The 27,844-nt window shown below is 56.1% G+C and overlaps 1 protein-coding gene across 1 annotated transcript; it reads left to right on the top strand.

Annotated features, from left to right (window-relative positions):
• Positions 1–27,844, top strand: MAP2K3 (mitogen-activated protein kinase kinase 3). Its single transcript, XM_090257613.1, has 12 exons — positions 1–199; positions 14,328–14,394; positions 14,778–14,826; positions 15,829–15,942; positions 16,104–16,223; positions 17,568–17,684; positions 18,664–18,715; positions 20,085–20,212; positions 20,695–20,772; positions 25,148–25,287; positions 26,269–26,314; positions 26,871–27,844. The coding sequence occupies exons 1-12, from the start codon at positions 151–153 to the stop codon at positions 26,952–26,954; spliced, it is 1,044 nt and encodes a 347-aa protein (XP_090113739.1). The 5' UTR covers positions 1–150; the 3' UTR covers positions 26,955–27,844.

The raw sequence follows: 27,844 nt of genomic DNA, 5'->3' as shown, positions 1-27,844 counted from the left end.
CACGTCCTTGCCGCTGCCGGCTCCGCTCAGCCTCTGTTCCGCGGCCGCACCCGGGCCTCCCGACTGCAGCCATGTGCCTGCTCCGCCTGGATCGAGCCCGCCGCCCTCTAGATTAGCCCGCGCCGCCGCCGCCCCGGGCCTGCCCGCACCATGGAACCTCCCGCCTCCAGCCAACCCGCTGGCTTATGCCAGTCCAAAGGTAGGAGCGGCCGGCCGGGGCCGCCGCCACCGCGGACTCTGTGCGGTCCTGCCCCAGGCTGCCCCGGGCCCGGGTGGTGCCCTGCGCCCGGGCCCAGACTCAGGCTGGGGTCGCGATCGGATCAGCCCTGTGCAGTCAGGGACTCTGATCTCATTTAGGCCGGAACTGCACCCTGGACAGGAACTCTCCCAATCTGGTCTCCCCGCTGAACCCAGCTGAATCCAGGTGGGATTCACTCTGATCCTGCACCCAACCCCGCTCCCCCCGCTGGGTCCCTGGCCTGTATCCAGGCAGCGATTTGACTGACTCCCCTTTTGGGCCCCAGCGGTGCTCCCTGCTGGGACCTCGCGGTAACCGCTGCGTGCCCCCGCCCCGCGGGTTGCCTCGGCTGTACTTAATCCCAGAACTCCAGTCCACCCCTTCCTCAGCCCTCGCCATCCTTGTAGGCCCCACATGGCCCCATCCCTGGCTGTCTTGCATCCTGTTCTGCATCCCTGTCCCCTGGGAACCTCTCCTGACTTCCTGCTCCTCCCTAACGCGCAAGCCCCTCGCCATTGGCTCCTCCTTGTCAGGACTGGCATGCTTCTCTCTGCACTGGGGAGCTGGGGAACTGGGTGCCTCCAGAGTTGATTGCTTCCAAGCTTGTCCCCGCTGTCTGTGGGTTCTGGGCCAGCTGCCAGCCCAAGGTGCCGACCGTGCAATGGGCTTGTTCTTGTCTTCTCCAAGGAGCCGGCCTTCCTGGAAATTTTTGTGAGGTGGCAGTGCTGCGGTGGCAGCAGGATTTGTCATGCGGGGGCGGGAGTGGGGGTGGGGAAGGAGGAAACTTGGAGGGTGAAAGGGGGGTTTTCTGCAGGAAGAGGAAAGGATGTTGTTGGCACGCCGTTGTCTCAGCAGACTGGGCCGTGTCACACGTTTCCAAACTGGATGTGGCTGTAACACAGGGGCTGCCTCCCTCCAGCAGCAGGAGTGTCACCGGGCCTGTTTCCTTGTCTGTGAAATGGGAGTCATTGCACCTACCTTCTCTGGACTCGGGTATCGTGTGAGACAGTGAATGCTGAAAAATTTTAAGCGAGAGTGAGTGATGAGACGAAGACCTCAGCATGGTGCCTGGCGCATAGTGGGTGCTTAGGAAGGGGAAGCTCTGTGCAGTCCTGTTACCGTTGGTAGCATTTTCTCTCTCTTTTTTTTTTTTTTTTTGCTAGGAAGGGCTCAGCCATGTGGGGTCAAGGCCTTGCCTCTGCTTAGGCTGCAGCTGCAGAGGTAGTGGGGTGAGGGAGAAGGGGAAGGGGACAGCTGGCACTTGGTGGGTCCTTAGGGGTTGTCCCTACCTCTTTCTCTGGAGGGGCCCAGGTAGTGGGAAGGGATGCAGAATCCTGGCGGGGGCTGTGGTGGCTGGGAGCCAGAGCCCAGATGGAGGTGGGCCGGGTAGTGACTTTTACGTAAGTGGGAGGTCAGATTCCTGCCATTGCCCAACCACTGTGAGTAATTCAGGAGGTGCACTGCACAGACCTTGTGGAGCTGAGGAACCAGGAAGTCATCAGCTTCTCCATTCTGGACAGTTTTCTCCAGCTCAGGCTCTGGGCCTCATCAAAATAAAAGTTAAAGGTGCAGGGGTGTGAAGGGAAAAGCACTTTGGGGAGACACTGCTTGATCACCCTCTGTTGTGTCACTTGAGTCCTGGTGATGCCCTCCCTGCGCCTCTGCAGAGAGTGGACCGGGATGACTTTCCAGTTCATGAGTTCAGGTAACAGTGTTGTTGGGTGGGTTAGATGGAGGGCCCACTCAAGGCCCGGGGACCCTATCAACCTTTTTGGGGTTTGTGAAAGGATGTGGTGGGGGAGCCACGATGCCCCCCCTCACCAAATATCCCCAAAGCTCCCACTTATCAAGCTTTTATTTTCTTCCCCCCACGGGGCATGAGCTCTTTTATTTATTCCTCACAGCCCCATTTATAGATGAGGTAACTGAGGCCCAGAGACGTTCAGTGCCTTGCCTGAGGTCACGCCACTGTGAAGATGGAGCTAGGGTTCTGCTTGGGTCTGTGCTGGGTGCCTGAGCTGAGCCGGTGGAACACCCCCTTACCCCTTTACACCTGTGTCCAGTAAGTGTCTCCTCCGGCCCCTGCCCAACCTGGAGGACAGATTAAGCCAGAGGCGAAGCCTTCTGCACACAGCCCTTTACAGCTGGCAGTCCCACCCGCTTGACAGATGGCACCAAGGTCAGACAGAGGGGTGTGTGCTGGACCAAGTCCACAGAGCTGGGTGCTCACCGTGCCCCCCCGCCCCCATCCTGGCCCAGGGCCCCCGTGTGGTGCCCCTCTCTGGCTCCACAGGGCAGTTTGAGCAAAGCGGGGTGTGGCCGCCCTTGGCCTTACAGGAGCCTGGCCTCTGCGTTTCCTGCCTTGCAGTGGTGCCCGCTTCACCCTCCACGCCACTGGCCTGCGGAGTTTTCCTCAGGTGCCCCACAGCCCTGTTGGATCTCCCTGGCCTCCTCACCCACATGCCATCTTTGGCTGGGGTAAGAATCCACAAACAGCTGGCATTGGGGCCAGTGGGCAGGGGCACATTTGGTCTGCATGGTCCTGGTTTGCTCCCTCAAGCTACATTTGTCCTTGGGGACGCCCCTCCCCTGCCCATGTGCAGCCGTGTGGGCACGTTAGGGTCAGGCTTCATGCTGCTCCTGGCGGCCCAGCGCTGTACTGCCTGTGCCCATGCCCTGCCGGCCCTGGTGCTGCCCTGCCTCCACCGCTGCCGTGTTCCTTTCTAGCTGTTGGAAGGACTGGAGGGTGGCACCTTGGGGACTTCCTCTACCCCTGGCGTGACGCACAGGAAACTATCAGCCAGCCTGTGGCCCAGGGCCTGAAGGGAGCAAGGTTCTCAGTTGCCCGTGTGGGGACCAAGCCAGGGCAGTGGGAGGCTTCCGGTGGGTGAGTCAGCGGGCACTAGGTGCTGACTCACCCGCTGGGCATGCCCTCCTGCTGGCTGCTGCCTGAAGGGGGCGGTGGGTGAGGAGGCTGTGAGCCCCAGCCACGCAGGTCTGCATCGGGCCTGAGCCGGGCACTGGCCGTGGCCCCCTTCTTGGACCTCCGCCTGGGTGGGACCACGGGTCCACCCCTTTCCCCCAGGCAGGCCCTCCTGGCCTGGAGCCCGACCCTCCCCGGAACTTCCTTTGTTAGGCAAGGGCCCTGCTTCCTCTTGCTCAGGGAGCAGAGCATTTGGTGGCGGCTGTACACTGCCCTTGGCCCTGGGGCTCCTCAGGCTCAGGCGCACTGCTGGGGGCTCTGGGAGGCTGAGGAGCCAAGGCGTGCAGGGCTGACCCGAGCTCGGGAAGACAGGAGTGTGGAGAGGTGAGGGCTGCCTGCAGTTGAGTCCCAGCTCTGCCCCTGTAGCTGGGTGACATGGTGCAGGCCTGTCAGTGATCCCAGTCCCCTGGGCGTCACCCACCTTTCCGATGAGAGGCCTTGGTTTCCTCACCTGCAGAGTGGGAATGGGGATGCCTGTCTTGCTGGCAGCCACAAAGATGGATGTAGACAAACTCACTTCACTCTTGCAAGACTGGAAGTGGGTCTGAGCCTGAGCCTGCATTTGCATTCTGATTTGCTCCACGGCTTCCTCACAGGCCCCCTCTGCTCCTGTCTCCTCTTCTGCAAAGTGGAAGGAAACACCCGACCCTTGTGGGGTGAGGGTAAAGATTGGAGATAGTGTTTGTCAAACGGATGGCATCTATTATTTTCTTATTGCTGTGCTCATGGCTGGATGAATAGACAGGACCGGGACTCCTGATTATGGACTAGTAAGCTCTGCGGCATGAGGGTTCTCAGGCTGCAGGGTCTGTGATGCTGGACAGGATGTCCCCAACTCTTCTCCCACTGGTCCCAAGCTAGAGCTGGGGGCCCCCATTGCCTCTTGGGCCTACCTGGGGAGGGTCCATGGGGAACAGAGAGGACTGGGCGCTACAGGCCTGCCTCTGCCAAAGCATCACGGTGAGGTGTGGGATGGGGAATCAAGAGGGTGGGCGCCTCTTCAGCCAGCCCCTCAGTTGGTAGAGCTTCATTAGTGCCAGCACAGTGCTAGCTGAGGGGACAGAGGGGTGAGTGAGGAGTGACCTCACTCTTAAAGAGCTCCGCCTGGGAAGCAGGAGGCCTTGGAAAATGGTGATTCTGAAAGTCCAGACCCAAAGCCAGTGTGCTGGTGGACTGGAGGCATGCAGGGCCTGGCTGGGTGCAGGAGCTCAGCAGCCGTAGGCTGACCTCAGGGGGTGCTGTGGCACCATTTGGTGCCCGAGGGAGAACACTGGAGGGCAGCATCCCAGCTGGGTAGGGTGACGATGAGGCAGGCTGCTTGCTCAGCCATGGCAGCCCCAAAAAGCTGCGTGTAAAGGGCGTGAGGAGCAGACGGTGGCAGTCTGGTAGGGCCCTCGCAGCTCACGGACGCCGAGCCTGGGTCCGGGTCTAATTTCAGAGAGGCTCACCGGGCATCCTGAGGTTGCTTTCCTTCCCCCACATCCCAGTCCCTGTCACCCTCCTCCTGCCCTGAGGGCCTCTCTGTGGGCTGTCATGACAGAGTTGGCATTCCAGGAGCCACCCTGGCTTCTCTGATCCTCTCCCAGCTGGGGCCCTGTACCCAGTGGTTCTGTGCCAACCTCCTGCCATGTCTGTGCTGACACATCCTGGCCTAGCCCCACCCCATCAGGAGGGCCTTCTATTAATTTTTTAATTGTATGTATACCTTAGACACCAAAAGAATATATAAAATGTACCTCTATATTTTAAAGAATAAAAATTAAATTAATTCAGTGTACCTAATACTCAAAGAAGTCAAACATTACTGTGCCCCTGAAGACTCCCTGGAATTGTATCTCCCTGACTTTTAAATCAATCATTTCTTTACTTTTTATATTATTTATATCTATTTTTGAAAAATTTATAAGAGTTTATTTGAGCCAAGCTGATGGCGTATGGCAGGGAGCAAGATCTCAAAGGCTCTGGAGCATGAGTTTTGCAGCTTCTTTTGTGCCTTTGACGTTAAGGAGGGGCAAAGGATGACCGCAGGAGGGCGGCAGAAGCAAGGTGGCAACTTTGTCGCAGAGTTAAGATTATTGTTCTCTTGAAGGTGGTCTGGTTTAGAAGGAGGGTCTCAAAGAGGGCATTTCATGGGTGTGTCCACCTAGAGGCACAAAAACAATGGGCAGGGCCTGCTTAAGGAAAAGGTAAGCGTTTTAGTAAAGAAGTTGTATGCCTGGGGCATGCATATTTATGATCAAATCACCCCGTGAGGTTACTTTCCATAGAACCCCTTTTCTTTGTCCACAGTGCCCCCTTTTGGTCATAAATCAATCTGTAGGATGCACCGATGACCAGCCTTTCTTTTGGTTAGACACTGTCTGTGGTCTCACGGCGCTAAGAAGGCTCACTCCCAGGAAGTCTCAACATTGACCTCGTCTTGTTGACCACTGGGGATGGGGCAGTGCTGTTACTATAGGATCTGAGTTGAGGCCAGATTTTCCCCAAAAGGAAAGAACAGTTAAATGGAAGGCAGTCAGGTCTTTCGACCTTCATTGCAAACAAACACACACTCACACACACACAATACCACTTTGGATAATTTCTATCCTGTGAATTATAATGATTTGAGTTTTGCGTTCTGTCTCATTTTTCTGTATTTGGCATCTCGTATAACATTCACACATGTTTGATAATCATGAGCAGTTCGACTATATAAAACCCAAAGGACAAGTAATATCATTAGCAGACAGGTACAGACAATGCTACAAAATGGATTCTAAGTTTAATATCCGTCCGTCGGTGTGCAGACCTTGTTGCTGTCTTGGGAGAGCTGCCTACCTGTGAGGTCCGTGGCTGCTCTCCTGGAAGAGTCTGATGTCTGCTGTAGGTGGAGGCGAGGGTCAGAGATGGGGCAGATGTCCATTTGTGGATAGGTGCCTGAAGAGGTCCCTCCCAGTGAGGTTGGAGAGGGTCTTTTGTTTGATGTCTTTTCCCAGAAACAAAATCAACAGGTGGCAGTCAATGGTTTTTAAAGTCCTTGCGTCCTGCGGGCTTGCTATGAAAAGACGCAGTTACTTATGTGGCGTTTTCTCGAAGTGACTTTAATCACACCTTGACTAGTGTCAGAAGTCTCCTTCCGATAGCGTCAGCTCATAAGCGCCTGTATTTAATTTAATTCCAGCTGAAATGCATGAAGGAATGTAAACCATTGAAAATGGGGAGCTAGGAAGTCATGGTTCCCCATAGCCCCGACGATTCATTTTTGTTGTCACTTAACCTCCAGAAACATATTTCGTAGACATCAAAGTCAATTATTAACATGGACTTATTTTTGTGAAATCCAGGCAAAGGAGAGACATGTCTGTTTTAGCTAAACCAACAAATTTAAGCTAGATTTTATTTACTAAGGATTAATCTTAGATCATAAGAACCTGAAAAACATTTGAATTAGTTTCTTTCCCCATCTGAGAATTTTAGGATACCCAATTCTTACAAGTGCTTGCTTTTTAATTAATTGTAATAATACCATCTGGAGGCAGAAAATCATCTCACCTTTACAATATACCCATGGAGACTTACACAGATAGACACAGAGAACAGCTGGACCCAAATTCTCTTTTGGAGGCATTTACAATTTACATCTGTCCTTTACAGTGAAGTTCTAAATGGCCTTCCTCCTCCCTTGTAAGATCAGGACAGCCATTTTAATACCTGCAAGAATTGGATTGACACCTAAATGGTTTTGTATGTTGATCCTTTTATCTAAACTACCTCACGTTCTTCCTCCCACCCCTCCTCTTTTGTAAATTCTTTTACATAGCTTAGCTTAAGGGGAAAGGCTATTTTAAGGTTGTTTCTTTTTTTAAGATTTTATTTATTTTTAGAGAGAGAGGAAAGAAGGGAAAGAGGGAGAGAAATGCCATTATGCGAGAGAAAGGTTGCCTCTTGCACACCCCCACCTGGGACCTGGCCCACAACCCAGGTGTGTGCCCTGACCAGGAATTGAACCTGCGACCTTTCAGTCAGCAGGATGATGCTTTAACCAACTGAACCACCCCAGTCAGGGCCATTTTAAGTTCTGAGACAGTCTCTAATAGTTTGGTTCTTTTTTTTCTCATTTATTCTGCCTAATTTTATAGCTGGCTTTTTCTAGTTGTACACACAAGAGATTAATTTAGAAGCATCAAAGCAACCTCATCGGTCATCTTAGTATCAACAGCAGGCCCACTGTCCTGGGGCTCGACAGCCTGAGGGGGGGCGGGGCATGATTTTCCATGTCTATTTTGGGACCTGCAGAGTCTGAACAAACTTCTAGAGAAAACCAGCCCTGACATGCATATCTCCACACAAGCCAATGTGGTGAGTGTCTCTATAGGACACCTTTACACCCTAGAGGAAATTTTCCCCAGGCAACCCCACAAAGATTCTCAGTCACCCAAGAACACCCAAGCAAGGGCCAGCGAGAACTTATCTGACGCCACTGGAACCATGATGCTTCCCAAGGCACGGGCTCCTCTCCTGGGGTGCACCCGTTCCAGGGTTCCCCGCCCTTTTCCCATGTCTCCCTCCAGCTTCTCTGGGATTGTTTGCGCTGCTGCTCTAGACACTTTGAGGCACCCATTTCTTCTGCTCCCTCCAGATTCAGGGTTCTGAACAGCTATCGTCACCCCACTGGTTATTCAGGTTGGGGAAGCAAGTGTCCTTTCTCTTTTGGAGCTAAAGAGAACTCAGTCTCTCATTTAACCAGCAAAGAGTTTTGTTCAGACCCTCAGTAAGCAATCCAGTTAAAAAGCCTAAATTAAAAGCAGGCACCATTTTTTCTCCACTCCTTGGATTATCTCAACCCTCATCTGTCTCAAGGATTTTCCAAGAACAACTTAAATAAAGTCATGGCTTGCTGCTTAAAGCAGGAGGCCTGGAAGTCTGAGAGAAGACTCGCCCGAGCTCACCTGATGCAGAGCAGGGATCTGGGGTGCACAATGGACCCTTACTGGTGCCCTAGTACTGGGGCCTGGTCCGCAGGGTGGTCCTGGATGGGCTTCTCAATCCTGTCTCACTGTGCCACGTGTCAGTGTAAGAAACATCTGAACCTACAGAGAACGTTTATGAGAGATTATTTGAACCAAATTGACAACATATGCCAGGAGCAAGATCTCAAATGCTCTCTCTTTATTATTTTTTAAAATTGAGCTCTAAGTTACATGTGGCATATTTAAGCTCGCTGTTCTGCGGGGTCCCTGGGCCCGTGTCCACACCGTGGTCTGTGGTCTGGTATGTAGTGATGGGAGAGGTTAGAGCCAGCCGGCTGGGTTCAGGCCTGTCTTCCACGCATGAGCTGTGTGGCCTTCGCTTCCTCACCTGCACTGTGGGGGTGGCGCTAGAACCTAAATTGCCCGGTTATGAGAATTCAGTGGCTCAGAGTTCATGTGTGAGCGTTTGCAGCCATACTTGTTGCTTTTAGTGACTCTTAAGTTCCTGGGCTCGAATTGTGCAGTGCGTGACCTGGGCAGCTGTGCTGAGGCGCTGACTGTGCGTCCGCATCACTGTGCTGACGGCACCAGCTGCAAAGAGCTGTCCCAGGACCGCACTCGCCCGTGGGTGGGCCTCAGAGGTCAGCGGCAGCGTTTGGGCACAACTCGGAAGTAAGTAGGGGGCCGGGGCATTGCTGTGCGGCCAGTAAGTGGGCGCTTGGTCAGGGTGGGTGGGCAGTGGCGACTGAGGCTCGGACAGGACACCTGCTCGTGACTGCTCTGGGTAAGGGTTGGGAAGTGTTCCCTGCCCTCTTTGTCCTTCTGCTTGTCTGTGACTTGGCATTCTGTCCTATCCCGTACCCTGCTTCTGCTGGTGCAGCTTGCTGTCCACCCCAGCGTGCCTGGGGCAGGTCCTGTGACGGTGGTTGGACCCTTGATGTGTCAGCCTGTGGGGACTTCCAGGTGGGAGGGGCTGGTTTGAAGCCCAGTTATGTCCTGACTCCCTTTGTGACCCTCTGAACCTCATCCGACCCAAGGGAATAGAACACCCATCTCTCAGGCTGCTGCTGAGGGTGAGAGGCACGGATACCTGCCAGGCCCGGGGCCGATCAGTGTTGAATTTGTACCTGAGCCACGTGCTAGTGTTTTTACTGCCAAGAATACCTTTTTAGGTGTTTCTTCCATCGACCCCGTGTTTTGTAAGATTTTGTCTTGATACTAATGATAATAAAAGCAAGAATGGCATTTGTTAAGGGGAGGCACTTCTGCTGTTTTGTCTGGTCAGGAGCACGGGGCCTCTCAGTACTCTCAGGCAGCCTGGGGGGGCCTGGACGGTCTCACACTGGCCCACGAGCCCATGCACCAGGAGGGCCCTTCCATGAGGCCCTGGGAAGGCTCCGCGTCACACAGGGGACACCTGTCTCCAGCCATAGCCTCTGGAAGCCTGGAACTCGGGCTCTACAGTCTGGAGGCCCACCTCGCCATCTGGGGGCTCCCCCTGCTGTCTGAGGATTCACCTTAGTAACTGGGGGTCCTTGGGCCAGGGCCAGGGTGCCCAGTGACCCAAGCCCGTTTGGTGCTGGGCATGTAGTACACAGAACCTCACTTAGCCCTCATGGGCACCCAGCCCCATGGCTGTGCTCTTCCCCCTTGAGTATCACCGAGTCTTACGAGTGCACAGACCTAGAGTGGGGGGAGTGACTTCCCTGAGGTCGCACAGGCCTGCCGGGGAGGGGCACTGGTCCAGTCAGCTTGTGGCCTGTGCTCAAGTCCTCACTGTCCTGCTGCCCCAGTGTGTGACCCTGGACAAGTCCCTGGGCCTCTGGCCCAGCACCTGTACTGGACAGTCCCCGAGCACCAGGCAGTTCTGAGCTGGGAGCCCCTGAGGGGGGCGCCAGGAAGCCCGGCTGCTGCCTTCAGATGGAGGAGGGCGCTGAGTCCCAGACCTGCAGCAGCCCGGGACGTGGAGTTTAAATCGGGTGTCCTCCTTTCTTGTCATTTTATTTAAGTTACTACATTTCAGTAGCTGGCCCTGCATGTGGTTTGGAATCTCAGAGGTACAAAAAGACAGCTTTTTGCCTTTCCTGGACCCCTCAGTGAAGGGACTGGCATCTTCTGTCTCTCAAAAATTCTGCTCTCCTCTTCCTGCTTCTGCTGTACCTGGGACTCGACTCCCCTCACTGCAGTGTTCTCCCCGCTGTCCGGCCGAGGCGCCCACCAGACCCTTGCCACTCCTCTGCCAGTCTCTTGATTTTGTAAACCCTGAGCCTCTTGGTGCAACAGACACAAGAAAACACTTCCCTCGTGGGGCTGCTGAGAGTATTAAGAGAGTGGCCGCCTGGGGCTGCGGGACTATTGTTATCTTTGGTACAGTGGGTTTCCACGTGGCTCCATCTAACCTCCCACCTGTCAGGCACTGCTGAGGCGTGGTGCTTATGACCTCCTTGGACACACCTGATAATCCTGGGAAGTGGGTCCACTCTCCCCATTGCACAGTTGAGGCCACGTAGCCCAGAGAGGTTAAGTCACTTTGCTCACTGGCCAGAGGGCACACAGCCAGGAAGTGGCTGAGATGCGATTTGAGCTCAGGCTGCCTGGCTCCAGCGTCAGTGCATTTTGCTAGCTGCCTCTCAGTAACTACAGAATGGTGACTTGTGAAAAGTGACAAGAGAGAAGCCAGTTGGGCACTAGGACAGCCAGTAACAAGGGGGCGTAGTTGGAGCAATCGGGAGAGCCTCCCTGGGTAGGTGAAAGGTGAGGATCATATACCAGCTAGGACGGAGTTGTAGGGAAGAGCATTCCAGGCAGAGGGAGCAGAATGTGCAAAGGTCCTGAGGTGGGAAAGAAGGTGGCTTGTTCAAGGAATGGTGAGTAGGAAGGGATGGAGGCAGGGTTGAGGAAGTTCTGGGAGTCGTATCCGAGCCCAGGGCACCTCTCCTGTCTGTGTACTGCCTGTGCCACTGCTGGGAGGCCCGTGCAGGCCCAGGACACAGAGACACCTGGAACCGTCCCCGCCTGAGCTGGGGACCCTGCAAGCCAAGGCTGGCAGGTTTGCTGTGGTTTGTGGTGGTGAGCTGCGAAACCCTGTTTGTTGTGGTGATGGTTGCCGCCGTAGCCTCAGCCCTGGGCAGCCCGGGGCTGCTGATGTCTGTGGCGAACAGTGGCAACGGCCGGTGGCCTGTGGCCGGTTTCTGGGCTGTCTCAGTGGCAGCCTGACCCACTCCTTCCCACAGCTGGCATGGCTGCCTCAGGGAGACCATGTCATTCCAGATGCAGGCTGGTGACCCTGATGGGCAGAAGGGCAAGAAGGCCAGGACCACCGTGCTCCTCCCACCCGCCCAGCACCTGTGCCTGCAGCAGCCCCTGCGCCTCCCTCCCCTCCCAGGTGGGAGCCCACCTTCCCTGAGCACCTGTGCCTCCTCCCGTGGTCCTTACTCAGCTGGGCTGGCCACAGGTGTGGAAGCTCCCTTGACAGACAGGGAAGCCGAGGCTTGGGGGGCGGAGCACAGCTTACAACAGTCTTAAGTCCCAGAGCAGGCGGTGGGTGTGCAGGCTGGAGCCAGAGGAGGCACAGACGGGCCAGAGCAGACGCGCGGTGCGGGAGGAGCGGCCGTGAGCCCCGGCAGAGCCCTGAGTGCTCAGTAACTTTTACCATAAAGTGCTCTACTTTCTAGTTACAAAAAGCGTGAAGCCAAGAATGAAAGGTACCCATAATTCTCATTACTTAGGAGGAAAGTTTTCGCCTCTGTGGAGAGGCCAGTGATAACCGTGGTGATAATTTCTGGTCCCTTATAGGACCACCTACTGTGTGCCAAGCCCTGTGCCAAGTGCCTCGCAGATGAGGCTTTATCTTGGCAGGTGGTTGGGCATTTCTCCGAGGTCCTCTTCTGCAGTGTGGGGCCTGAGGTGCGGAGAGGAGGACACCACACTGGGTCCCAGCAGGGTGCAGAGCTGGGCTTCCTTGGCACACACAGTGTTGGCGACACTGGCCTGCAGCGACCTCCAGCAGCCTGCCACCCAGGCCCCTGTGCCTGTCCCAGAGGGAGGTCAGCAGTGACCTCGTCAGACCCAGGGGCAGCACAGAAGTGGCTTTGGGGATGAATGGCCCTGTTTATGCCTTGCCTTTCTCTCTCTTTCTCTTGCTGTGTGGACTGTGCTGGGCCCAGGGAAACCTGGGGTCAGCAGGAGGTGCCCCCATGCTTCCTGTCGGTGTGATAGGCCTGTCCCTCGGGTGAAGCTCCCTGTAGCAGGGTGCTGTGAGCCCCTGGCCTGGTCCACTGGGGTCTCAGAGTCAGCAAATCCAGGAGTGCTCCCCAGCCAGACCCCTGACCCATTGTGCAGTGACTTCACCTTTGAGCCTCCGTTTCCCCAAATAAAGTGAGGCTAAGGCCTCCTCACCTAGGGCTGCGGTGGGGCCAAACGTGTGACGTCCTTGGTGGACGAACGCGTCCCCTTACAACCACTCACATCGTCTCTTCTGTAAAATGGGGTGAAGGTGCCTCCCACGTGAGGACATGACCAGGCGGCTGGTGCCCCTGTGCCGGGGGGCGGGTGGCGGGCGCCCAGTGACCACAGCTGCTGCTGCTGTTATCGGCACTGTTTGTAGAAGCTTGTTTCCTGGGCCCTCTGGGTCAGGCCCCGGGCAGGGGCTGTGGCTCTGAGGTGGGATGAGTGCGAGGGCTGTTCCAGGTGCTTCGCTTGGTGACCACAAAATAGGTGCGATTTTTGTGCCCGTCGCACGGAGGAGGACATGGAGGCTCAGAGAGGCGTGGAGAGCGGCCTGAGGCCGCCCAGCCTGTGTGGGCAAAGGTGGGGTCTGAGCTTGGGGCAGAGAGAGCCCGTGCTTCTGGCCTGACTCCTGGGGGTCCCTGAGGTGGCTTCCGTGGAGAGACTGCTGTGCTCTGCCCCCCAACCCCATGCAGACACTGGGAGCTCACCCCACTGCGTGTCCTGTTTCCTCATCCTTCGTCAGCTCTGGGGACAGCTGGGCCCAGGCCGTGTCTTCCCTGTGGCAAAGCAGCCTCCTCTCATCCCTGGGCAGCGGTGCTGGGCAGCCTGCCTGCTGGGTCTGAGCGTGTAGCCCCTGGCGGCACTGAGGCCACACCGCGGAGCATGGCAGAAGCCGCGCTGGAACCTGGTGCAGAGGTGGCTTCAGGGCTGGGATCACCCAGCACTCCGTGCCCACCCCTTGCAGGTGGCGGCGAGCCTCACGTGGCTCTCAGCTCCCTGGTGGCCAGAGTGTGTCAGCCGTGGTGGTGTAGGGTGAGCGGGGAGGGCAGCGCAGGCGGCAGGGCTGTGCAGGGAGGTGGGAAGGACTCTCTTGCAGGAGCAGGCGCGTGAGCATCACCGTTTCTGTTGAGTGGTTTTGGGCCGGGGGTGGAGGTGGGGTCAAGGTTGAGTCCCAGCTCTGGTACTCACGCACTTAGTAACCTGGGCAAGTCACTTCCCTTCTCTGGAAAACGGAGTCCCTAATCTGGGTGCCTGGCAGCAGGGCCGCGAACTAGAGCCCACCTCATTCCTCACCAAGGGGCTCCCTGACATCTGCGAGCCTTGCTTTCCCACCTTGATGTGACCCTGCACCTTCTTCAGAGGGTGCCCTGATGAAAGCGCCCTCTGCTGAGTCCGCCCCAGCCATGGCCAGTGCTCCAGAATGCTGAGTCTTCTTGCTCTGTGTACCCCACTCAGCTGGTATGAGAAGCGTGGAGCTCAGCCGCAAGGGGGCTCTGAGAGGCCAAGCCCCTCCCCCGTCTTCAGGGTGCAGGGGAGAGAGGTGTTGCCTTGGGACTCGGGCTCCCCTCCCCGCCACTCCCGCACCCTGATGAGGGGAGTGGGCTTCTGGGCTGTTTCTTGGACGGGGCGGCAGAGGCAAGAACTGCAGCTGGGAGAGCAGTGAGCCCTGGGCTCCGGCCAGGGGCTCCCCAGCCTGTGTCTGCTCCCAGCCTCCCAGCCACCCCTGGGCTGGGCGTCTGCATGCTAAAGCTCAGAGAAGGGGTGGGCTGCGGAGCTGGGAACTGAACAGCCCACACGGCCCGCACCACAGCAGGGAGGGCGTCTGCTTTAGCTTGCTAGGGGCCACCGGGACAAAGCGCCCCAGATTGGGGGGCCTTCCTGGAACTCACTGTCTCACAGATGCCTCGCTGTCTCTCCCTTTTAGGAAAACCCAGGAGGAAGAAGGATTTACGTATATCCTGTGTGTCCAAGCCCCCCATGCCCAGCCCCACGTGAGTCTGCCTCAGCTTCTCCTCTGGCTCAGCCTGCAGAGGTTTCCTGGAGGGCGCCCAGGGCGCGAGAGCAAGCCATGGGGAGTGTGCCCAGGCTGAGCCTCCTGCGGGCCGGTTGGGTCAGGGCGGCCGGCCGTGGCGGCTGTCAGGCACCTGGGGTCAGGGCTGGGCCGCTTCTCCCTGTCCCAGAGGTGGGAAGGGGAGGCCCCTGGGCCTGGCGCAGCAGATGCTCAGTGACTCAGTGACAGAGATGAGGTGCCTGGAGTGAGCGCCACCTCCTGGGGACAGGGCGTGCCCCTGGTCCTAGTGCCACGCCATTTGCTCCTCTCAGGGGAAGGCTGTGGTTCTCTCAGAGGCTCACGGGGTCTGTTTTCTCCCCACAGTCCCCCCAGGAACCTTGACTCCCGGGCCTTCATTACCATTGGAGACAGGGTAGGTGCAGGCTGCAGCCTGGGGGGCCTTTGTGAATTTTCATCTGACATGGGCCCTGAGCTGACCCTACAGGGCCACTGGGAGGTATCAGACAGCTGGGCTTTGGAGAGGGGCTTCGCTCCCTGGGCCCTGGGCCTTCCACTCTCTGACCTTCCCTCTGGAATGTGGACAGTGGCCTGCCTCACTGAGGCTGGTGAGTTTCCTGACCTGAGAGTTTGCCCCACATCACTGTGGGAACAGCGCGTGGAACATACAGACTCCTGGCCCTGCCGTTGAGGCCGCTCCTGGGAACCTGCATTGCACGCGTGGCTCTGATGGCTTGGGCAGCGGAGACTGAGGACCCTGGCTCAGGGACTGTCCCTCACCCACCCGACACGCCGAGGGGCTCCGGGCAGACTTCTCAGTCTGGAGGCCTCTCCTCGGCGGACAGCATCTCTCAGGCTTAGTTTTCCTCCCTGACACTTGTCACTGTCTGAGGCCCAGGTCATCTACTTGTTTATTTTATTTATTTACTTTTTTGTCTCCTCCAACACAAGGGCGAGGCAGAGAGTAGGTGGCCCAGGGCCATGCTGCTTACTGTGAGGGCAAGACCTTCGTTCTGTTCTAGGTCTCCAGTGCCTAAAACAGACTCACACACAGTAGGTGCTCAGTGGACACTGGTTGAATGAATGATTCAGTTTCCCCACCTGAGTGGGGAGGGGGACAGGTGGGAAAGGGGATCTCTTAAGCTCCCTGTTCCCACTGGGGGCATTTCACAGGCTGACTTATTTACACCTTGTAGCAGCCCTTGGATATTGGTGCTGTGCCTGTTTTATAGATGTTCAGAGAGGTTAAGTGACTTGACCCAGGTCACACAGCAGGAAGTGATTGGTGCAGGATTTGAGCCCAGGTCTGACTGACTGGCTGTCTTCTCTTTCGCTGCCCCTGCTGTCTCCACTGAATGAGGTGAGGGCCAGCTCCTGACTTTTGGCCACCCACCGTCTTTCTTTTCTGTCCTCCAAGAACTTTGAGGTAGAAGCTGATGACCTGCTGACCATCTCGGAGCTGGGGCGGGGAGCCTATGGGGTGGTAGAGAAAGTACGGCATGCTCAGAGCGGCACAATCATGGCTGTTAAGGTAAGCAGGGTCCTACCTTGCCAGGGGGTACTGGGCTGCGGGATGTCCGGGAGGCTGCCCGGTGGAGGTGTGGGGCTGAGCCTGCCCAGCCCTCATGTGAGGGAAGGTGGGGTTCTCACTCCTGCTGCATGGCCCCTTCACTCTGGCCCTCTCGCCTGCAGCGGATCCGGGCCACCGTGAACTCACAGGAACAGAAGCGCCTGCTCATGGACTTGGATGTGAACATGCGCACGGTTGACTGCTTCTACACTGTCACTTTCTATGGGGCCCTCTTCAGAGAGGTGCGGCCCGGGCGGGAGGGTGCGGGGTGGTTGCTGGGCTAGGGGCTGGGAGCTCAGACCACCCTGCCCTCGCCTTCTGCCTGCACACCTGCCTCTCCCCCGAGCCTGCAGCTGACTTTTGGCCATTCTGGGCCCCCAGCAGACACTTGCTGAGTGTCCCTGAGTGTCGCGTCCTGGGCCCAGGACTGAAACCCAGGCCCTGCTTACCCGGGAGGCAGCAGAGCAGGGCTCTTGAGAACTCAGGCCCAGGAGCCAGACTGCCTGGCTTCTTTGCTTCCTGCCTCAGTTCCCTTGTTTATTAAACAAGATCAGTCATTCTACACCCGTCACACGGTTGTCATGAAGATAAAATGTCGTGGCCCAGGGCCTGGCACTCAGTGAGTGTGCCACAAAGTTGTATGACCACCTCCTTATCAGCTCCTGGCCAGGAGCGGGGGACGCTGAGCAGGGGCAGCTGTGGAGGTGTGTGGAGGCCTGATTCTGGGTCTGTGGGTGCGGGAGGAACTGGGGAAGCCCAGGAAATGCAGCTGGTGGGGCTGGAAGGACAGGTTCCTGCTGGACGGTGCAAAAGGCTGGTGTGGAGTGTGAACAGAGACCAGGGCCCACGTCAAATGGGCTTGGTTTGCGATGGTCATTTACTCCCTGGAGTTCAAGGGCAAGGTCAGGGCTCTCCCTGCCCAGCCTCACTCTTTGAGCACCTATGGGTCCCTGGGCTTGCTGGGTGGGTCAATGCCTTGTCATCCACAGTGGGCACCCGCTGTGTGCTAGGTTCAGGCTGTTCGTCCCCTTGCCACTGAGGAGACAGACACACACCCAGACCTTGCCGCCTGCCCAAGAAGGCTGTCCTGAAGGATGTGCAGGGATATGCTGGGGGACCCGGGGGAGGAGGAGGGAGGGAACATCTGCCAGGACCAGAGCTGGGATGAGCCATGTGTGTTGGGGGCCACCGGGGCTGAAGCAGGAGGGCTCTGTAGGATGGGCTCGTGGAACTGAGCTGCAGCCAGATCCTGGAGGTTCCTGTTGGAGGGACACAGGCAGGTGTGTGTTTTAGTCACTTCTCCTTGGAAATTACCATGAAATCAGGAGGCCAGAGGTGGCAGAGCTGGGGGAAGCTGGTGTGTGGCCCCGAGCAGTGCAGGCAAGGCTGGGAGGTGTAGGAGTGGGCGGGTCAAGAGATTTTGGGGAGGCAGGATGGGAGGAGCTGGTAGCTCAGTAAATCTCAGGGCTGAGGGATAGGCAGGTGTGTCTGCCAGAGGCCTGGCTGGCGCCAGCCCAGGGCAGGCTGTCCAGGCACAGGTGCTGCCCAGGGTGGGCCTGAGCTGACCTCCGGGCATGCACCCACAGGGCGATGTGTGGATCTGCATGGAACTCATGGACACATCCCTGGACAAGTTCTACCGTAAGGTGCTTGATAAGAACATGACGATTCCAGAAGACATTCTGGGGAAGATTGCTGTGTCTGTAAGTGGCCTCTCGCCTGGGTGGTGTTGGGAGTTCCAGGTGCAGAGCCAGAGGGCCCAGCAGGCCCAGAGCCCTGTCTGATGGTGGTATTTGGGGCAGAGTTGGGCCCCAGTGTAGCTCTGAACCTGTGTGACTGCCCCTCGGGGGCCCAACTCCATAACCCTGTACCAGAGCCTTTCTGCTGAGGAGACCCTGGATCCTAGTGTTCCCAGAGCCACACAGATTTGGCAGCTCTTGGGTCTCTAGGCCTTTGTGTGCAACTCCCAAGCTTCCTAGACCAGTTAAAAAATGGCTTAGTTTTTACAACGGTCTCATCCTGAAGTAGCTCAAAGATGTATAAGCTCAGCTGAGGGAGAGGTTAGCATCCAAAAGTTTGCCTTTTGAGGTTGAACATTGCTAGAGGAAGGTAGCCACATTGAGCTTGAGCATCCCAGCAGCCAGAGCAAAAAGGAAATGGGTGCCCCTGGTTTTTAATTCTGGCTGCATTGGGTATTGAGGTGGAATCTTTGGGGTAATTGCCCAGGCTCACCCATTCTGTTTTCCTGGGGGAAACCAGCTCTAGCACATAGTCCACTCGCTCTGCTGAGGGAGGGAGAGGAGCCAGGGAGGCCGTAGAAGGGCTAGGTTTTACCTAAGAACCTGGGGGGCGGGGGGGGCAGTGGCCCCCTGGGAGGGGTGGGTCACAAGCCCAGGATTCTGCTGGGGTTTCCAGTACATCATTGCCTTGGTAAATGCTTGGACCCGATACCCTGGCCCACTTGGGTGGGTGGGAGGAAAACAGGAAGCTAGGTGTGTCTATGCTAAGGTTGCCAGGTCTCGGGGGCAAAGGCTGGAATGCAGGCTGCAGCTTGGGCTAATGAGGGGCTGGGTGTAGGTGGGAGTGGGAGACACCTGAACATGGATGGGGGCCCTTACTGCTCTGTCATTGGGGATGCGACCAGAAGTGACATCAGTTCTGTGTCTCTGTCCTGCATGTCAGGTCGTGAGGGCGCTGGAGCACCTGCACAGCAAGCTGTCCGTGATCCACAGAGGTCAGTGCCTGCCTGGCCCTCCGGGTGCGGCCCCCAGGCGGCCTACCTGCATGGGGTGGGTGCACCTTTCTCCCTTTCCCAAGTGAGCCGGCTAAGGCTCAGAGAGGTGACAGGTAGGGATGTGTCTGCTGGGGTCAGGCGTTGAGCCTCTTCTCAGCCTAGGCCACTCTCCCCCTCTCCAAGCAGTTTTCCTTGAACCCCACCCCAGGACCAGTCCCTCCCGCAAGCCATCTCCTCTTAGGTTTGCTGGTACTCAGAGTATGTACTAGAGGGACATTTTCCTGGGAAGCCTGACTGCTTTTGTCTGGACGTTTTCTTTGCATCTATTGAAACGCGCAGATCTGTGCTTACTGTTCGATGAATCTGTTCAGAGTTTGCAACCATGTAACCCCCAACCTCTGGCAAGATGAAGTCTGTTTCCACCCTCCCTTCCACCTTGGGGAGGTCTCTCAGTCCTTGCCAGGTGGTCCCTGCGCCCACGCCCCCCATGCTCCTCCTCTTTTTTTCCACAGTAGATTGGTGTTTTTTGTTCTTGAACTTCATGCAGAGGGGCTCCCATGCATGTGCCCTCTGCCCAGCCTCTCACTTGGCCGACTGTTCTGAGACCCGCCAGGCTGTGCATGTTGCAGTTTCCTCCTGGGCGTCGCTCTCAGTGCTCCTCCTGACCCGATGTGCTGCTCTTTACGACATTAGTTACACTGAGCCCCTCTGGCCCTGGGGGGCCTTCCCACTGCTCACCGCTCTTGTCAGCTCAGCACGGGGCCGGCCTGGTCCTGCTCCGTGCGTCTCTGTGCTGTGCACATCCCCATAGAGCGCACGTGGGCTGTGTGTGTCATGTGTTTGCTGGAAGAGTCCCTGCTGTGCAGCCTGCTCAGCATCACTCTCAAGTCCTGGCCGGCTCCGGGGTCTCCTGCAGACCTGCCTCCCGTGCTGCGGGCTGCTGCCCTCTGCTTCCTGTGGCCAGGGCACTTGGGTTGTTTCTGGGCTGGAGGTGAACCCCACAGCCCAGTGTGGGAAGACTCTGGAGCTAGATGTTATTCCAGGAAGGGGAGGTCATGACCCTGCCTGTGCCAGGAGTCTGCTCCTCTGGACCTCGTGTCCACGGTGCGGGTGACCAGCGCCAAGACGCTGTCCCGGGTGCAGCAGCAGAGCCCCGGCTGCCTTCCTCACCCGTGGCTGCAGCACACCCTTGTCGCGTTGTTCCCACTGGTGTGAACTTGGGCTTGGGCAGCGCCCCTTGCAGTCTCAGTCCCTTGCCCGCTGCCCGGGCCCTGCGGCGCCTGCCCGCGCGGCAGCTAGGGTGCAGGAGGGGCCCGCTGCCCTCCAGCCAGGCCTTGGGAGCTGCAGAGGCCTGTTCTGTCCCTGGCAGACGTGAAGCCATCTAACGTCCTCATCAACAAAGAGGGGCATGTGAAGATGTGTGACTTCGGGATCAGCGGCTACTTGGTGGATTCTGTGGCCAAGACGATGGATGCTGGCTGCAAGCCCTACATGGCTGTGAGTGGTCCTGCACTGCTCTGTCTGGGGCCCTGGCTGCGGGTCAGAAGAGAATGTGCCTGGGAGATAACTGTCCATCGGGGACAGGGCCGTCCCCGGACATCGCCTTCCCTGCCCCAGAGGCGGTAGTCTGCAGCCCAGCCTGCCCAGGCAGCCCCTCTCACCCCTGGTGCTAACTGTGCCCTGAAGTGCCCACGTGGATGACCGGTTTTATGGGTACCCATGGGCAGCAGCAATGCCTAGGGTCTGTGCAGGACCTCACCACCCCCAGGGTCCTGATGGTGCTTTTCCCAACCCTGGGTTGGGGGGGTCCTTTGAGGCAAGGTTTGGGCCTTTACCATGAGACCCTGACCCTCACTGGCCTCAGTTTTCTCCTCTGTTCCATGGCGAGGTGGGCTAGGATGAGCTTGGGGACCTGGGTCACCCCTGTTCCGTCCCCTCCCCATGAGTAGGTGTTTATGCTGCACTGGTCCCTCTTCCAGCCCGAGAGAATCAACCCAGAGCTGAACCAGAAGGGCTACAACGTGAAGTCTGATGTCTGGAGCCTCGGCATCACCATGGTACTGCTCAGGGCTGGGGCCAGCCCTGGCTGGTTGGGTGGGACCAGGCAGGGGCCGTGCCTGTCTGGGAGCTTTTGGAGGGCACATCAAATAGTTTAGACCCTAGAAAATAGCATTGGCTTCGCAATCTGAGAAGAAAATGTGCCATCCAAAATTATGGTGCATTGAAGGTCATGTCTGCAGGTGGCACGAAGCCCTTCCCAAGTGGCGAGGGGCACCCTTCGCAAGGCTTCTGGACTCCTTGTACTCACTTGTCTGTTGGGCTTTCTTCTCAGCTGTCGATGCTTGTTGAGAAGTCACAGCCAGTCCCACATGAAGGGAGCTCCTGGTACACAAATAATTTTAAAAAGCAAAATGGCAAAAGTCTTAAAAACTTATTTTTCACAGCAAGAAGTCTGTTGCCTATGGGGTCCTGGGCATTTCCATGAGTCCAGCAGGATGGGCCTGGGTGCAGTGGGGCAGGGGCCCAGCCCTTGGCTGAGCTGGAGTGGCTGCCTCTGTGGTCTAGGGCCAAGGCCGGGCCCATGTGACTCTCCCTTTCTAAGAACTGAGCAGCAGAGCCCTGGCCCTGCTCAGAGGTACGTCAGGTTTAGTTACTTACCTGTGGGAAGCCTGCTTTGGCACCACGTGGAGCCTGGGCTGGAGGGACCGGAAAAGGCCTGGGGCACCGCCAGGGAGCACTCAGTTGTGCGTGAGGCCTGGGGACCGAGGGAAGCGTCGCTGTCACGGTGGCCCCAGCACGCACGGGCTGGTCCAGTGTACTTACTGGCCTGAGTGGTCGTTGCCCCCCATACCCCATCCGAACCATGAACTAACGGGATGTGGATTTGTTGACATTTGCAGGGAGTGCCAGCCCCAACCCTGCCTCAGTCCCTCTTGCCTCCCAGTGTTGGAGACAGAGTGTCATCAATAATCAAAATCAATCAGCAAAATAGGTGGTGCAAGGGGGTATGGAGAAGAGCTCAGCGGGGTGGGGAGTGGCTGTGGGCAGCATTAGCAGAGCTTCTGGTGGAGGGAGGGAGGGGCCTTCAGGGATCTGGGGGCAGAGGTCCACGGCGCATGCCAAGGGGGAGCCTGGGGGCCAGATCCGAGGGGAGGCTAGGGAAGCGTTGGGGGGGCGTTCGGGGTCCACGGAGATGTTTTAGGTGTTACCGAGCCTGCAGTTATTATCAGAACCCTCATCATCACCGTATGACTGGAACTTTACAAGCTGTGTCTATTTACAATGACTGGGAAAGAATCAAAGTCAAAATCATTTTGTCAGATTCAAAATGGAGGAACCCACCGGTGATAGCGGCAATTTCCCTTAACACTACAGTTAAACTTCTTTTTGAAGTGGAGAGGAATATTCACAGTCCAAAGGTGGATACTATACCTGCAGATGAAAGTTTTCCAACTCCCCAGTTAAAAAGATAAGACCAATTTCTTTCTGTATTTACAGGCTACACAACTGGTTAGATGTTAGAGACCCCACTCATGACCGTGTCACACATACACTCACCCCTGCTCCTCTCCTTCCCTTGTCCTTCCTTCCCTTCCAGCTCTCTCTCCAGCATCGTTATTGGGGACCAACCACATTCTACTGACCTGATGTCTCTGGGGGAACTTAGAAAAGTGTGTGCTAGGTGCATGTTTCAGTTAACCAAATACTGCGTAACAAACCTAGTGACTCAAACCAACAACGTTTGTTATTTCTTTAAAAAAAATTCTTTTTTTTAAGAGAGAGGGGAAGGGAGAGAGAGAAAGAGAAACACTGGTGTGAGAGAGAAACATTGACTGGTTTCCTCGCATACATACCCTGACTGGGGATTGAACGAACCTATAACCAAGGTGTGTGCCCTGATCAGGAATCGAACCCACGACCTGTTGATCCATGGGAAAATGCTCCAACCAACTGAGCCACCGGGCCAGGGGATTTGTTATTTCTTACATGTTTTCAGTCTGGCTGGACGCAGCTGGGTGGGTCTTCCACTCGACAGGGATCTGGCTGTGTCGGGGCTGCGCTGGGCTGGAAGGTTCAAGAAGGCTTTATAAACATGTGGCTGGCACTGGGTTCCTTAGGGCAGGTGTGCTTGCTGAGTGTCCTCGTAGCATGGAGGTGAGGTGTGGCCAGAGCCTTGTGTGGCAACCGGCTTCCACAGGGAAGTGCTGGGCAGGGTGGCAGTGCCCCTCTGCCTCATTGTGTGTGTCAAAGCATGTCACGAGCCCACACAGTTCAAGGGGAAATCAACTCTCTGGAAGGGGCACTAGCAAGCACACACGGGGAGGAGAAGCCGCAGTGGCTACTGGGAGTGTAGCTGTGGTAGCTACAAAGGAGTAGAGACACAACATAAAAATACAGAGGAAAGTAAACGGGAAAAAATCATGGTTCTACTCCATACACACAGCTCCTCCCCAGTGTCTCCTGCCAACATTGTACATTTCCTTCCAGGCATTTTGCCTTTTTGTAAATTTAAAAATATATATCTATGTGTGTGTGCATGTATACACACACACACATATATATTTTGCGTTTTTCACTTAGCTTCACATCATTCCTATTTCTCTGGATTGTTATAAATCCCTGCAGCCATCTCTTCCAAAGCATTTACAACTATCTGCCACTATCCACTCAGCCAGTTTCCTAATTTGGGACATTTTACTTGTTTCTGTTTTTTTGTTTCGACTTGAAATCCCTGACCAGCCTGGGGGAGGGACTGATAAAACCATGCGCACGGGGCTCGCTCCTCTGGGCGGCCTCCCCGCTGTCGTCGCTGAGCCCACCCTGGCTAGCTCTCTGGGCACCTGACCCTCGCCGTGGAACACTTACCAGAATAAACACTGAAGGCTCTCGGCCGTAATGTGTTGACGAAGTGTGGACCATGGGAACAGTTGTCCGCGGTCACAGGGCACGCCTCCCAGTTGCCCTGGGGTCTCGGCCACCCTGGGACAGGCTGGTCCTTGGCACTGGACGCGAAGGCTGCTTCTTAATATTCACCGTCACCAATAACACTGGCCCAGGCCCCTCTGTGTCCCAAGGCATTTTTGTTGTTTTCCAGTTTTCTGAGCTCTTTAGAAAAAATGACCAGGAAAGGGATTACCAGGTCAAGGTCTTGGACACATTTTCATTTTTCTAATTATAAGCTCTGGTCAGCCTCTGGGTCCTTCTGCAGAGCCCGTGCAGGGCCCTCCCTCATCCTGGCTGGAATCCGTGAACGTTCCAGGGAAGCGCAGCCTGCATCTATCGTGGTGACACACACACACACACACACACACACACCTGTCATGCTGCGCGTGCCCTCCGTCTGCGGGGTGTTTGTGTCCTGGCTGGGAAGGTGCCTTTAGCCTTATGGGAAGGCTCTTGTTAGCACAATAATTAGTGATGTGTTTTGTGCTGGTTGCCAGCACGAAGTGTTAGTTTGACTTGAGGTCTCTTCTGTTCATTATGGCTATTATGCCCTGTCATCAAGAAATCTGCTATTTGAAGGCGGGGCCTGGGCTGACTTGATTTTTTTATTTTATTTTAGCAGTCAGAATCAGAGCTCAGAGTCTGTCATAAGCTAGCCAGGTGTTTCTGCCCACTGCAGGCGAGGCCTTGGGCTAGGTGCCTGGCACACGTGTAGAGCCTAGATGGCCCCAATGTCGTGTGCAGGGAGGTCTGGGTCCAGGTCCAGTAGTATTGACAAGGCCACGGTGGCCACATATGCAGGGGGTCAGGGGTAGACAGTGATGGGGGCAGAGAGGAGAAGGCTTCCTGGAGGAGGCGGCATTGAAAATGGGCCTTACAGGGCATCAGTGGTTGGGTGGTGCGGAGCTGTGGAGGAGGAGGGCTGCAAACCTCAGTTCCTGATGGGGCCTGGAGCAGGTTGTTGCAGAGAGAAGGAGCCCATCAAATCTGGGCCTGGCGGTCTGACGTTGCCCCTTGCCTCGTCTGCAGTAAGGATAGCTGCCTGAGTCAGGGGCAGCAGAGGCTGCGGCAGGTGGAGACAGTCGGGAGGGGTGTGGCTTCTGGTGAACAGCAGGCTGTTGCCTGTCCAAGGGCCTTTGCCAACAGCTCCTGTGTGGAAAGGTGACTCAGGGCTGTCAGCTCCTCTCATTCTTCCAGGTTTGCTGGACTCTGGGTTTTTATGTAAGATCTTCTGAACTCAGATTGTCTGAGAACCCAAGGATGGTCAGACTAGTCACAACTAAGAACAGGATCTGCTCCATGAGCTGTAATTTTTGCTGGCATGGTCCGAGCAGCCAACTACTGTATCCTCCTTGTGTTCACCTCTACCCTGATGTCACGTGTCAGCCCTCGGCCTGCCTCTCGGTCCAGCGCCACATGCCAAGACTACCCTGCTTCTGGGTGAGGAGTGTGGGTGCATCTGACCCAGCGCCCCTGTCCTCACTGCAGATCGAGATGGCTATTCTACGGTTTCCTTATGGGTCCTGGGGGACCCCATTCCAGCAGCTGAAGCAGGTGGTGGAGGAGCCGTCCCCCCAGCTCCCAGCTGACCATTTCTCTCCCGAGTTTGTGGACTTCACTGCACAGTGGTGAGTCTCCAGCCCTGCCCTGGCCAGATTGCAGCTTCTCCCCAGGCCCAGTTGTCTTTTCCCCCAAAGAATATAGCATCAAAATATGTAAGGCAGAAATAGAGCACAAGGAAAAGCTGGCCAACTGTGGTTCTCGGGGAGATTTTAATATAGTCCTGAAAGCGGACGGACCCAGGTAGACCAAAAAAGAAAACAAAAAGCTTTTAGAGGATTTGAATAGCATAAAGAAAGTTACTTTTATTGATGTTTGGAACTTTGTACCAAGTTAAAGAATGCCCATGGGAACCTTATAAAATTGTGTCTGAAGTTACAAAGGATATAGGGAAACAGGAAAAAGGCAAAGGCATATAGGCCGTGCTCTCTGCCCATAATTAAATAAAATAAGTCCCTAACTAAAGAGGAAACGGCAACATGGAAATTCAAAGTAAATTTTTCTGACTCTTGGGTTATGAAAGAGATTTCAAGAACAAAATTCTAAGCTCTTTAGAAGTGAAAGACAGTGAGAAAAGAACATGTCAACATCTGTGTGTTGTGTGTAAAGAGATACTCAGAGGAAAGCTTAGAGCCTTTATTTCTTTTATTAGAAAATAAAAGACTGAAAACATGGGCCTTGCAAACATTCATCAGTCTCCCTGACTTCTCTGAATGAGGGCCTCCACTCTCCTAGGCCTTCTGGTTAAGGACATTTTAATGTCATTTCAATATTAGATTCATTGGACATTTCCTAGATTGCTATAGAGACAAGAAAGCTAACACCCCGAGAGGCCAAACACGTGGTCCAAGTCTCTAACGTGCACCCATGGACCCCACTCTGCCCTCGGTAGCTCTCCAGAACAATCCCGCTTCTTCCCTGAGCCCCAGGAGCACATGGGTGCCCTCACTGCCCGTCAGGGGTGAGCCCACCTGGCTTGACTGGCCTGGAGAGGCTAGACTCGCCTCCTCTGTGCCAGCTGGGCCCCAGCCTGCCCTCTTCTCTCCTAGCCTGAGGAAGAACCCTGCAGAGCGCATGAGCTACCTGGAGTTGATGGTAAGTGGGTGGGAGTAGCCCCAGGCTGGCTCCCTGGGGAGAGGGCTGCATCCCTCTGCGCAGGGGTGGGCAGCTGCCCTGGCCTGCCCCTGCATTCACTCCCGTGCTCCCTCCTCCTTCCACGCCAGGCTCTGTGGAGGGGCACATAGGCAGTGCTGTGACAGAGGGAGCAGAGGGATGGGGGTGGGGAAGGCAGCTGGACTGTTTTATTCGAAGGCATCAGGGAATGCTTCGTAGAGGAGGTGACATTTGAACTGGGCCTGGAAGGATGAAGAAGGATTTACCCACGGATGGAGAGGGCATTCCAAGCTGAATGCCCATCTTGGGCAGAGGCCTGGCATGTGTGGGGACAAGTGAGTTCAGTGTGGCTGGAGGGTGGCTGTAGGAGGGCTGGGGGGAAGCCATCAGTGCTGTCTCTAAGAGGGAGGGCTTCCTGAGGGAGAGGTCCTGGCAGGAGGAGCAGGAGTTTGCCAGGCAGAAGGAGCACACAGGGGCCTGATGTGGTTTGGGAGGCGCAGGGCACCTCTAGCTCATGCCTTCTTTTGCCCCCGATCAGGAGCATCCTTTCTTCACCTTGCACAAAACCAAGAAGACAGACATCGCTGCTTTTGTGAAGGAGATCCTAGAAGAGGACTCATAGGGGGCAGGGCCCTCCAGCAGCCCAAAGCCCCCTCTGTTGGGGCAGTGCTTGCCCACACTCATAAGCTACTGCCACTCTGGCCTGTGGCGTTCTGGGAGGAATCGTGGGGGCTGGTCCCAAGTGCCAAAGAACCAGACTCTCAGGGCTTCCTGCCGCGCCCACAGGGCTCCACCAGTGCCTCTGTCCTGCTGCTCCAAGGCCCCACGTCTTCAGCCCCCGTGACCCTGGACTTGGAGGGGCCTGGATTCCCCCACCAGATGTTGCTGCCACCAGAGGAGGCAGCTGGTACCTGTACACAGGCCACCGCCGTGGCCCAGCCCTGTATGCCACCCAAGTTGTGTGCTGTTTTTATCTCTTGACTGAATGGACTTTGCACATTTGACCCAGGGCGCCACGTTTCTGTCCCGGCATCGGTAGTGAGAACAGGGGGATGGGCTACATGACCCCCCTGAACCCTACTGTGAGGGAGACGCCAGAGCAGTGTGAGACCTTCACCCAGCACTGGCCGCAAGGTCTCTGAGGGTCCTCCAGGTACCTAGCCCTACCTGTCACTTGTAGGGGTGTCATTTCACTTATCTTTTTTTAAATTTATCCTTTCTGGGGGGTTTTCTTTTTGCTTTGTGGGTTTGGCTGGATTTTGTTTTTTGTTTTTGTTTTTTGCATGATTTGGAGACAGACAAATTTTCTGCAACCCTCTAGGGGACCAGCAGGCCAGGACCCACCCTCTCTGCTCAGCTGGGGTCTAGGAGGACAGGCTCAAGGTCTCTCTGCTCAGGGAGATGCTCTCCTTGGGAACTGACTTGACAGGTTATGAATTTGCTTTTAGTGTTGTCATATATATGTGTGTGTGTATGTGTACACGTGTATAAAATTGTCTTTTTTTTTTTTTT

The sequence above is a fragment of the Furipterus horrens genome, unplaced genomic scaffold (genome assembly GCF_987537825.1).
Source record: "Furipterus horrens unplaced genomic scaffold, mFurHor1.1.pri manual_scaffold_11, whole genome shotgun sequence".
Classification (NCBI taxonomy): Eukaryota; Metazoa; Chordata; class Mammalia; order Chiroptera; family Furipteridae; genus Furipterus; species Furipterus horrens.
The sequence above is the reverse complement of the archived record's forward strand: the minus strand, read 5'-3'. Positions and strand labels throughout refer to the sequence as shown.